We start from the raw sequence: 12,185 nt of genomic DNA, 5'->3' as shown, positions 1-12,185 counted from the left end.
TGCAGCGAATGTGGCATTAATATTGCCACATTCGCTGCACAAACATAACATATAAACTTATTCAACAAAACAATCAGAGCTTATTTCCAATTGAGTTCCTTTTTACAGATATAAAGGAACTCTAATTTCCTAATGCAGACACCTCCGTCCACTGAACCGGAAACCGTTCAACAGAGGGGAAGAAGATTATCATCTCACTTGTAATAGCTCCATGCTTGAACGCAGAAGAGCGTGAAACAATCAGTTGCGATCCAGGAAAAATACTTTAAAAAACACTCTGCAACCGGCATAGAGTACTTTCTTCGATCAGTTTTGACATATAACTGCATTGTTTATATATTTATCTATATAAATAAATAAGAAGGTTATCTTAGTTAATTCAGTTACTTATTTTGAACTATAATTTGACGAAATCATAGACCATACCTTGAAAATGCTGTTGTAAGATTCAACAGTGCCGTCGTTGAAAGTTTCAGAGCTGTAAATATAGACCAGTTGAGTTAACCCCTTTAACTGAACGTAACTAACGAAGGTTTTCCTTTCATATTAACACAGCATGGAGATTAGGTTTTGGATATCCTTGTTGCTAGTAACTTGGCAACCTACATAGACCAGGGAGTTGTTATGGAACTCCCTGCATAGACATACATCTGTACGTTTACCTTTTGAGTAGTCAAAGGAGCTGAACGTGTCGTAGAAATGGATCGGAAAACCTCAAAGCTCGTCGAGCATTTCATGAATCAAAAGTCTTCGTCAAAAGTTATTAGAATAAACTAGCCTAATCAATATAAAATGTTTCGTGTTATTCTGAAGAAACTGTTACTTCTCGGCTTATCTCTGACGGTTTGTTTATTTGGAGTCAAATATTTCCTGATCTATACAGCATTTCCACCAAGAAGACATAATGAATCTATAATCGTTATGAGGTAAGTTCAAATCCTTTTTTGTTTGTTTGCGTGAGATATATATGTCCTAAATTTGGTTTGCGGTAAATTTTTCATGGATATCGAAGTTCAGGCTCGGATTCAGCCTGGTGGAGATGCTCTGCACCCGCCTTTTACTGCCCCTCACACACCAAAACATTGAAAGCAACTATTAGCACAAATTTACGGGCAGACCTAATTGTAGACCTTATTTATGGCCCCCTTATATAGGCTACCTCAAAATGCACAATTTTTTCGTGATTTTTTTTATAGGAGAGGGGGGCGCGGGGGGGTGGACAAACCCCCTAATTGGAAGTCGGTTTTAAAGACTCCAGTGTCACATCCCTTCCTTGTTTAACATCTTGGATGCACCCCTGGAGTTTTCACTTCTATTGCAGAACGATCCCAAACCATATGCATGGGGGGAGGGGGGGGGGGCATTGTGGTCAAGGCAGTGGACTAAGGATAGCAGGTTCAAGTCCTGACCAGATCATTACGTTGTGTCCTTGGGTAAGGCACTTTATCTCCATTGCCTCTCTTCACCCAGGTGTATCAATGGGGGAAATATAGTTGTGTTGTGCGCCGGTTTGTGCCTGCACCCTATGGGAAGTCCCACGGGGACACGTATAGATTGAATTGCGCACACTTTGGTGTGTGGGTGTTTTTTTATTTTTATTTTTTATTTAAACTTTATTTTAAGAGGGTAGCTCGTTTAGCAATAGCTAGTCTTCCACGAGGCCCTCTCATAAGTCATATAATAATATAAAATGTATGAAAATTTAAAAAGGCATAAATACAAAATATATAATAAAAAAAAATTAAGATGTAACCTAATTGCTTAATAAAATATTTAAAACTTGTAGAGAGTAAAGAAAATTAAGAAATTTGGTAAAAATAAAAGTGAAGTAGACCTAAACAATATCAGGTGTGACAAGTTACCAATGACCAGGGTTAAGTTGTAAAGTCGCGTGAGAAGGCATTAACCTTGAACAAGACGTTAAAACTTCTAACTTATAGACGATTGAATTACGCCCAGATGTGGCAGTGATAAACACACTTACAAGCAAGCCGAGCTTTAACTAAAATGTGACACATATATTGCATAGTGATAACGAGGAAGTGGCTTAGCATTAGTCAATGCGCAAGTTCCGATCGAGTCGATATAGGCCTACCTCCCTTAAAATGAGATGTGAACATTTCCACCACCACCGTCCCCTTTTCTTTTATAATAATCTCTGACGGTTATCATTGCTTACAGTGTTTGTCGATGTGAACACTTTCATAAGTCGGGCTCCCTCACCCCTTTCTCCAAGTGGAATGACTCCGAGCTGTTTTCCATTGGTCGTGTTTTTTCGTCGTTTAGATTTAGTTTAGATCTAGTTTTAAAGCTTGCCGATGATCCATTAAGTTAATTTATTAATTTTAATTTATATTAATTTTTATTATATTAATTTATATTATATTAATTAATATATTAATTTATTTTAACAAGTCCATAGCCTAAGATAGCCTTCATGCATCCCGGGCATCAAATCTGAGGGCCGAGTGTGGGTGTGGTGGGTCGTGGCCCAGTCCTCGAAGAAAGTCCTCGGTAGTGGATCTAAGAGTTCGCGCAAAGCTATATTAAAGAGATGGTATTCAAAATGAGTCCAAGCGAGATATCATGCACGAAGCTATACATTCAGAATGAGACAGATATTGCTTTTACTGTGTCATGTAATTGTACAGTTCTGAGGTAGTTTCTCCACTAACCGTTGACATCATCACCCTTAATCAGGTCCGTAGCAGGAATTTCTGACTTGGAGGGGTATTATTGGCAATTTAAGGAGGGGTGGGGTGGGGGACAATAGAACCTATACTGGTGGTATCTAACTTGTTTTGTTCATATGATGGTCACACAGTTAAAGGCCTTGTAATCTGCATGGCAGGAGGGTGGGGTGGGATGGGGTGGCCGACCTCAGGTGCCCTGGATACGCTCATTAACTTAGTTCATGAGAGGTATCAATGTTAAAAATATTATAACAAAAAACACCAGGTATTACTGTTCTCTCGTTTCCACACACAGGGAATCTACGTCACATGGATATTCGTCACCTCGTAGGCGAGATCAAAACCAATTACAGACCACAGCAAGAGGTCCGCGTTGCCATCCCGTGAACAGTGTCGTATTCGCCAAAACACACAAAACAGGTGGATCGACACTCGGCAGTATAATCGCCCGCTATGGTCACGAGAGAAATTTATCCATCGCATTGCCGAGAAACAACGGAACCGTGTTTGGAACGAGAGCGTTTAAATCTTCCATGTTATTTTCAAGACGAGGGGCAGGCGACAAGGGGTTTCACATACTCTTTAACCACGTGCCTTTTAATAAGACGACTATCTCTGACGTCATGAGGTCAGAGGTGAAATTTATTACCATACTGAGAGATCCTGTGAGACAATTTTATTCTGCCGTGACTTATTTTGAACTCCAGGATCAGCTTTTTGCCAAAGGAAACTTATCATCTTCAGAGTTTGATTTGAGGAGGCTTTTATGGAAAATTAAACACTGTAAAACTTACAGATGTTCATGTTCATACAACGGCCAGTCAGCTGATCTAGGTGTGTTTAGAGGTGGTAGGTCCAAATTGGAAAAACTGGATACAATGGCGGTAACCACGGACGTTAGAACTCAAACATATTCAGAACAAGTAGAAAAAGATTTCAGTTTAGTTTTAATCTTGGAATATTTGGACGAATCACTTATTTTACTGAGAAAGTAACTTTGTTGGGAGTTTATGGATATTTTATACATTTCTAAGAAAGAAAACAGTGTAACTGTTAGCCCATCTGCAAAGCATAAAAGGATGGTACGTGCCTGGAATTATGCAGACACTGCCCTCTATCACCATTTCAATAGAACTCTGTGGAAGAAAATTGAGGACTATGGTCCCACATTCCAAGATGAACTCAAATATTTTAGACTGTTAAGAAAGGTTACTACAGCAAAGTGTGAGACATCAAATCCAGACAGAAATGACACAACTATGCACCAGAACGTGAGAGAACAATGTGCAAATTTATTGAGGGACATCAAACCTTACACAGCCTTATTAAGGAATTTACAAGACATGAGAATAACTTAAAGGCATTGAAGACTCGCCCCAAACCGCGTGCCGCCCTCTGAAAAAAGTTATCTTTCCGTTGCCTGCAAGTGAAGTTTTCTTCTTGTCTCTACAAAATGCAGACAGTAATGAAACGTGATACATTGTTATCTTTTATCTGGACCTGAGTATCAATCGCTGCTATGTACACTGTGTTATGGGTATTGACCGTAGCTGCATGTATTGACTACACAAGTGTCTAATTACAGACAGTAGCAAGCTGTGTGTGTATTTTCTGGGATCGATGGTGGTGTCTAACACTTCTGTTACACCTCATCAGATTACCGGCATCAGACATTTCTTTGTGCGCGAGGCTTCACTCCCTTTAACTTTATAACTGAAACCATGCTTTCATTTTTTTCTTTATTGATTTATTTGATTTATTTAAGATTTCAATGACATGCATACTCAACATGGGCATGGAACCTCTTCTTTGTATTGCAGGGGCTGGAGGGAGGGTTGGGGCTTATGTATGATGTCGTGGATTGGACGGGATTAAAGGGATATATCAAAAGTTATCGCACTAGATACCACTATTTTCAATGCATTAAGTTAAAATTGCATTATTAGTGAAGTAAACATGCCAACCAAGGAATTTGGCTGAAGATGCAGTTATAAGTAATTGATACACAATGAACAGTTGTTATTTTGTTTTCTTGTGAGAAACATCAATGTAATTTTATATGTTCATCATCTTTTCATGTGTGTGTTAGGTCTTACCATGCCAGGACAATCATACAATATATGTTATTAGTCCGGATTAGTATAGAAAAGGTTGTTATATACCTTGAGAATCTATTATTTCCTATAACCACAAATTTTTCTATATCTTTTCCTATATCCACAAATTACCACAACAGTCTGTTTTTAATGGCTAAAAATACAACACAACAGATGTTTTAAAGGTCGTCCTTGTACTGACATTTGGTAGGCACTCGAATGAATGATCCTTAAGTAACCATCACATCATGGATAATAGGGTCTGCATATCCCATTAGTGCAAGATAGTAAGTCAATGTTCTGCACAGGCCTGACTCCTGACTGAATTCTTTCACAGGCCGGATTTGGCTTGCAGTCTGAGAAGCCTTACTTATAGTGTAACGAATAGATCATGTTAACACATAAAGAAGTGAGTCACTCTGCTTATAGTGTATCTAACAGATCATGTTAACACATAATGAAATGAGTCACTCTACTCTATCTTCCCATTCACGAGCCATGAGCCCTGTTGGTGGACAAAGTTCCATCGAGAGGGAATGCCTGCCTTCTATTCATCCTTGGAATTATACCTGGTTGTTCTTCACGTAACTTCTGGCCCATCGAGAGGAAGTCTTTGGTTTCCTATTTGAAGTTCCATCTCACAGCCGGTCAAAAGCTCTCTCAGGGCCTGGTAAAGTGCGTGCTGATTGGCATGTGTAACAGAAATTATTTGGTGAGCCTGTGAAAGAAAATAAAAAGGTACAAAAATGAAAAGAAAAAAAAGTGGACATTTTGTACTAATATTGAGATAACAACATGCCATGTTTGTAGTGCAGTCAAAAATATCAGACTTCAAAACCAGGACTAATTAAAAGCCCTTACAGGGAAAAATTTAGTGTGTTACAGGTTTTGTACTAGTTTGGAAGTGTCAGAATAGTCCTGTTTCATGTGTCTAAAGGAATATACATCTTTGCCTTTGTAAAGCAGTATATGCCCGTATTGTATAGCATTCTGCGATGCGTTACTGGACATGCCTTTGTAGAGCAGTTTGCCCGTATTGTTTAGCATTCTGCGATGCGTTACTGGACATGCCTTTGTAGAGCAGTTTGCCCGTATTGTTTAGCATTCTGCGATGCGTTACTGGACATGCCTTTGTAGAGCAGTTTGCCCGTATTGTTTAGCATTCTGCGATGCGTTACTGGACATGCCTTTGTAGAGCAGTTTGCCCGTATTGTTTAGCATTCTGCGATGCGTTACTGGACATGCCTTTGTAGAGCAGTTTGCCCGTATTGTTTAGCATTCTGCGATGCGTTACTGGACATGCCTTTGTAGAGCAGTTTGCCCGTATTGTTTAGCATTCTGCGATGCGTTACTGGACATGCCTTTGTGAAGCAGTTTGCCCGTATTGGTTAGCATTCTGCGATGCGTTACTGGACATGCCTTTGTAGAGCAGTTTGCCCGTACTGTTTAGCATTCTGCGATGCGTTACTGGAGATGCCTTTGTGAAGCAGTTTGCCCGTACTGTTTAGCATTCTGCGATGCGTTACTGGACATGCCTTTGTGAAGCAGTTTGCCTGTACTGTTTAGCATTCTGCGATGTGTTACTGGATATGCCTTTGTACAGCAGTTTGCCTGTATTGTTTAGCATTCTGCGATGCGTTACTGGACATGCCTTTGTAAAGCAGTTTGCCGTATTGTTTAGCATTCTGCGATGCGTTACTGGACATGCCTTTGTAAAGCAGTTTGCCGTATTGTTTAGCATTCTGCGATGCGTTACTGGACATGTCTTTGTAAAGCAGTTTGCCTGTATTGTTTAGCATCCTGCGATGCGTTACTGGACATGTCTTTGTAAAGCAGTTTGCCTGTATTGTTTAGCATTCTGCGATGCGTTACTGGACATGCCTTTGTAAAGCAGTTTGTCTGTATTGTTTAGCATTCTGCGATGCGTTACTGGACATGCCTTTGTAAAGCAGTTTGCCTGTATTGTTTAGCATTCTGCGATGCGTTACTGGACATGCCTTTGTACAGCAGTTTGCCTGTATTGTTTAGCATTCTGCGATGCGTTACTGGACATGCCTTTGTACAGCAGTTTGCCTGTATTGTTTAGCATTCTGCGATGCGTTACTGGACATGCCTTTGTAAAGCAGTTTGCCAGTATTGTTTAGCATACTGCGATGCGTTACTGGATATGCCTTTGTACAGCAGTTCGCCTGTATTGTTTAGCATTCTGCGATGCGTTACTGGATATGCCTTTGTAAAGCAGTTTGCCTGTATTGTTTAGCATTCTGCGATGCGTTACTGGATATGCCTTTGTAAAGCAGTTTGCCGTATTGTTTAGCATTCTGCGATGCGTTACTGGACATGCCGTTGTAAAGCAGTTTGCATGTATTGTTTAGCATTCTGCGATGCGTTACTGGACATGCCTTTGTACAGCAGTCTGCCGTATTGTTTAGCATTCTGCGATGCGTTACTGGATATGCCTTTGTACAGCAGTTCGCCTGTATTGTTTAGCATTCTGCGATGCGTTACTGGACATGCCTTTGTAAAGCAGTTTGCCGTATTGTTTAGCATTCTGCGATGCGTTACTGGACATGCCTTTGTAAAGCAGTTTGCATGTATTGTTTAGCATTCTGCGATGTGTTACTGGATATGCCTTTGTAAAGCAGTTTGCCGTATTGTTTAGCATTCTGCGATGCGTTACTGGACATGCCGTTGTAAAGCAGTTTGCATGTATTGTTTAGCATTCTGCGATGCGTTACTGGACATGCCTTTGTAGAGCAGTTTGCCTGTATTGTTTAGCATTCTGCGATGCGTTACTGGACATGCCTTTGTAGAGCAGTTTGCCTGTATTGTTTAGCATTCTGCGATGCGTTACTGGATATGCCTTTGTAGAGCAGTTCGCCTGTATTGTTTAGCATTCTGCGATGCGTTACTGGATATGCCTTTGTAAAGCAGTTTGCCTGTATTGTTTAGCATTCTGCGATGCGTTACTGGATATGCCTTTGTACAGCAGTTTGCCTGTATTGTTTAGCATTCTGCGATGCGTTACTGGATATGCCTTTGTAAAGCAGTTCGCCTGTATTGTTTAGCATTCTGCGATGCGTTACTGGATATGCCTTTGTAAAGCAGTTTGCCTGTATTGTTTAGCATTCTGCGATGCGTTACTGGACATGCCTTTGTAAAGCAGTTTGCCTGTATTGTTTAGCATTCTGTGATGCGTTACTGGACATGCCTTTGTAAAGCAGTTTGCCTGTATTGTTTAGCATTCTGCGATGCGTTACTGGACATGCCTTTGTACAGCAGTTCGCCTGTATTGTTTAGCATTCTGCGATGCGTTACTGGATATGCCTTTGTAAAGCAGTTTGCTCGTATTGTTTAGCATTCTGCGATGCGTTACTGGATAAATTAACCCTGCCTTACGGTCTCTGTCACAACAAAAGAATGCAAGTTGAGTCACAGAGATTCAAAAATTACAAAACATATAAAATACAACAGTTAATCTGGGAGCCTTTAGGTTATATTATTGACTATGATGTCATAAGAAGGACAATGGGGGGGGGGGGGCAATTGAAATAGTTTTAAACTAGGAAAGGGAGGTAACCCAAGAGGGTGATCTCAACATAATGAATGATTTCTGCGCAAAAGTTGAAGGGATTACAAATACCAAGTGGGCTTTAAACCACACCCTTCCAACATAGATTCATAAACTGACTGCTTCTTTAACTTAATAATTTTCTCAATTTTATCAAGGATCATCCGAATGAAAAAACTGTACTACAAAGATAAAAGAAAGAAAGAAAAGAATGGCTTGAAGTGCAAACCGTACCTCTTTAAAGACCTCCAGGGCTTTTGTAACATTACCCAAATAATTGTACAGCTTTCCGACCCTCATCAACTGCACTCCTACGCTAGGATGAATGAACTGGTACTGATGACTGAAGAACCAAAAGATAAAAATTTAAAAATTAACTTGATAACATGAAAAAATTTATAATAACAATGTTTGAGTTCATACCAATAAGTATTATAAAAGAAGAAAAAATCGGTGTACGGTTGATTTTAATACAAACCATATTTTAATTTCTATTGGTTGGGTCGTCAAAACATTTTGAAATTTGGTGAATGCCCTCAAGAGTTGATTCCACAACACGGGTGAGTTGAAATTCATCACATTTAAACCATCCTTTAAACCATGTTTTCACCGTCGATTTCCAGAATAGCTCGTCATGCCTGCTGCCTACAGGAATGTTTTATGACTTCAACACAGATGCATATAAATAGAATATGAGTAATTAGAGTATTTAAATACAATTCAAACGAATAAAACACACCGATAGGACTCTAGATTCTCTTCCCCGTATCGTAATGCTTCGTTCCAGTTTTTGAGTTCGATGTGTGCATCCATGGCAACGTTGCGAGCTCGTAGCATCGCAAAGTGATGGCGGTGAAGTGTCTTCTGGGAAAGACATTCCTCAGCGTTTGAGAGCATTTCTCTCCATTGTATTGAAACAGTTAAGAAAAACATCACACTCACAAAAAAATAAAAGGTTGGTTTTTTCAATTCAGTTAAATTTTTTATTTTAATTCAGTCCTGAGGCAAATTCTAAATTGGGATTTAATTTTTTTCCAGTCGAGTACAAAATCTCCCATATTTTGAAAAAATTAATTAAGTTTGGAGAATGAGAAAGTGCTTTTTGAATATTTAACATTGTTATATAGGAAGTGAACAATGTTATATGTGCCATTTCCTTTGTACGTACTGAACAGATTCTGTCGAAACGATGTCACAGATACCAGATCGATAAAAATTACAATCTTTTAAAAAATCGTTCTAGTTTATGTGACATCTAACAGTCAATTTTCCTAATTTCTCAGCCTCCTTGATATGTTTGGAGGGCAAACAGGACAGACAACCTGTAAAATACCCTGGACAAGACAGAAATAACTGAAAAGTTTATCTGAAAAGTGTTCCAACATAAAAGTGATGCCACTTTAAATCCACCCACAGAATTAAAAAAACCATTATGATCTGAAAGTATCAGAGTAAATGACAAGAGCACTTCCTCCTTTTCTTTTGTTTTTTAATAAAAGTTATGATATTTTTTGATGGGATACGATTGTATTAATTTCTTCAAATTAATTCTACCATTTGAAAGACTAGAAAATTATAAAAAAAACCTGTTTTGTCCAATTTTGATAAAGACAGAAAAATGGGGCAGATGTCCAGGCTATTAACTAGGTAATTTAACAGCTAGAATGGGTTGAAATAAACGACATTATTATGACAAGAACTTCCCTTTAAAATTTGCCACCAACTGTAAAATTCTGTCAGATTCAAACTTAAAATGGTTTTTTTAATGTCTGTATCCTCTGACAGTGTATAAGGGTCAATGTTGTCATGGCAACAAATTTCTGACATATTTACAGCTATACAGAAACAGTTAAACAAAAACTACAATTATTTAACTAGACCATTTAACACCCAAATTTTGTTCTTTTTTCCCCTCTGATGTTGTGTTGTGGTACAGATTATTACAGTACCCATCATCTCCATTGGATATTATACAAATAACGAATGGTTATTAGTGCAATAGTGCAAATATTTCATGAGTTGAAAGATGGAATGTTCCATTCATTATTTGTTTTATACAACATATTATATTAAGATGGGTAAAATGCACTCATGCAACAGATTGCTTTGAACAGACAAGTTTCTCTGCTCTCTTACCATTGAAAAAAGTGCTACCAAAAAAGTATAACCCATTGTTCTATTTCATAGAGTGGAATAGAGCGGATTTTGCATGCAATCAACGAGCAATTGACCAATCAAATGACCAGAATACAATTAGGTGTTGTATAATCTAAAATATACCATAAAATTCAGTTCATCTCTTTGTACCCTTACACTCATTATCGACTGCAGTTTTATGAAAAGGATATCTCCGTTCTTTCTGAAGTTGTTCGCCGACTCCAAGAGACCCTCTGCGCTATTCTCGGCAGCGAGTGCATTTTCCCACAATGCATCACTAGAAGAGCGATTCGATCCGCAGGAAGTACATTTCGCATCTTCAGCTTGACGAGACAAGAAGAGAGAGACAGAGAATCAACCAGAAATTGAGCAAAAATGCTATTAACAAATAATTTCTCATATGGATGTGATATCTTGGAAAATATGATACGAAATTCAGAGGTTAAGAGGAAACTTCAATATTGTTACACTTTGATTTCGGACCAGGAATGGATTACTCTCTACAGATACATAAGAGACATTTATCACAGCTTACATATATTCCATCACTCTCCCTCCCCCCTCCCCCCTCCCCTTCTACTTCCTTGCAGACCAGATCTGTTACTACCAATTATCATTTCACCCACATGGTACAAATTATCACAAATTTGGCTTCTCTGTCACACAAGGAAGGACCAAACCAATAAACAGGTATAAAACTAAACAAAGACTAAACAAGCACTATTTGACTGTAGGCAAGTGGAGGCCAATTAAGAATGAAGAGTTTAATTGTAGGATATCCCATAGAATCTACCTATGGTTACAAAATGTGTTCACTTTTAGCTGTGCATTTCTACACATGTGAATAAAAATTAATGTTAAAACAACACACATATGTGTAATACCTACCGAGATCATTCTTCTTCAATAAACCATAACAGTCCTCAACAGGGCAGGCAACACACTTCAAAATCTGATCCTGTTTAGACAGAATTGTATTATTCTTTAACATTTTTCTTTCCAAAACAATCTCAGATAAAGCACAATCGACATTGAGTTTTGGTTGGGGTATGACTTGGAGGGAGGGAGGGGGGGGGGGGGGGGTGGTTGGCATACAGTGGGTATTATCCAACCTTGTACACAGTTGTGCCAAATGATGTTGTCACATTCCCACTCATCATCACATCACACCTCCAATCTACACTACTCATACCCCTCTCCCCTCCTTCCATGTCCAAGTGAAACAAAACTTCTCTTCAGCACTGCCAATGATCACAATCACAAATAAATTTACAGGACGGTGAATTGATGGAAAAAGAAAAAGACAGTACCCTTGAAAAATCAGATAAATCAGCCTTTTAGGAATGATTATTTATACTTAAACCAAAGGACTAATTAACAATGTAATATGAAAGTGTAAATTCAGAGTCTTTGGACAAATAATTTTTCTATAAATTTCCCAAAGAAATTCAGAAAGGATTTCCTACTTACGCTGCAGGGATCTTCACATTTGCTGCACATACAGTGAAAACGGAATTGTTCCATCAACATGAACCTTCTTGTTTCTGTGGTTGCCAAAGTCTCAATGTAAGTGATCAATAACTGTTACATATGGAGAACAAAATCAAATACTCAATATATATACATAGAGATAGAAAAATTTACCCCGAAGGTTTTGAATGTATCTGC

General features: G+C 38.6%; 1 protein-coding gene and 1 pseudogene across 1 annotated transcript in view; one reads left to right on the top strand and one right to left on the bottom strand.

Moving 5' to 3' along the window:
* Positions 1-239: 239 nt before the first annotated feature.
* On the top strand, positions 240-4,471 carry LOC139964245 (galactosylceramide sulfotransferase-like; annotated as a pseudogene).
* Positions 4,472-4,614: 143 nt separating this feature from the next.
* The window catches only part of LOC139964244 (uncharacterized), a 74,686-nt gene continuing 67,115 nt past the window's right edge, over positions 4,615-12,185 (bottom strand). Inside the window, exons 47-52 of the mRNA XM_071965699.1 lie at positions 11,988-12,098; positions 11,406-11,475; positions 10,709-10,840; positions 9,100-9,268; positions 8,595-8,703; positions 4,615-5,410 (exon numbers count right to left, since the gene is read on the bottom strand). Coding sequence (XP_071821800.1) covers positions 5,279-5,410; positions 8,595-8,703; positions 9,100-9,268; positions 10,709-10,840; positions 11,406-11,475; positions 11,988-12,098 — 723 coding nt within the window. The 3' untranslated portion in view covers positions 4,615-5,278. The remainder of the gene's footprint in view (positions 5,411-8,594; positions 8,704-9,099; positions 9,269-10,708; positions 10,841-11,405; positions 11,476-11,987; positions 12,099-12,185) is intronic.

Source organism: Apostichopus japonicus, chromosome 22, assembly GCF_037975245.1.
Source record: "Apostichopus japonicus isolate 1M-3 chromosome 22, ASM3797524v1, whole genome shotgun sequence".
Lineage (NCBI taxonomy): Eukaryota > Metazoa > Echinodermata > Holothuroidea > Aspidochirotida > Stichopodidae > Apostichopus > Apostichopus japonicus.
This window is presented reverse-complemented; position numbering and strand designations above follow the sequence as displayed.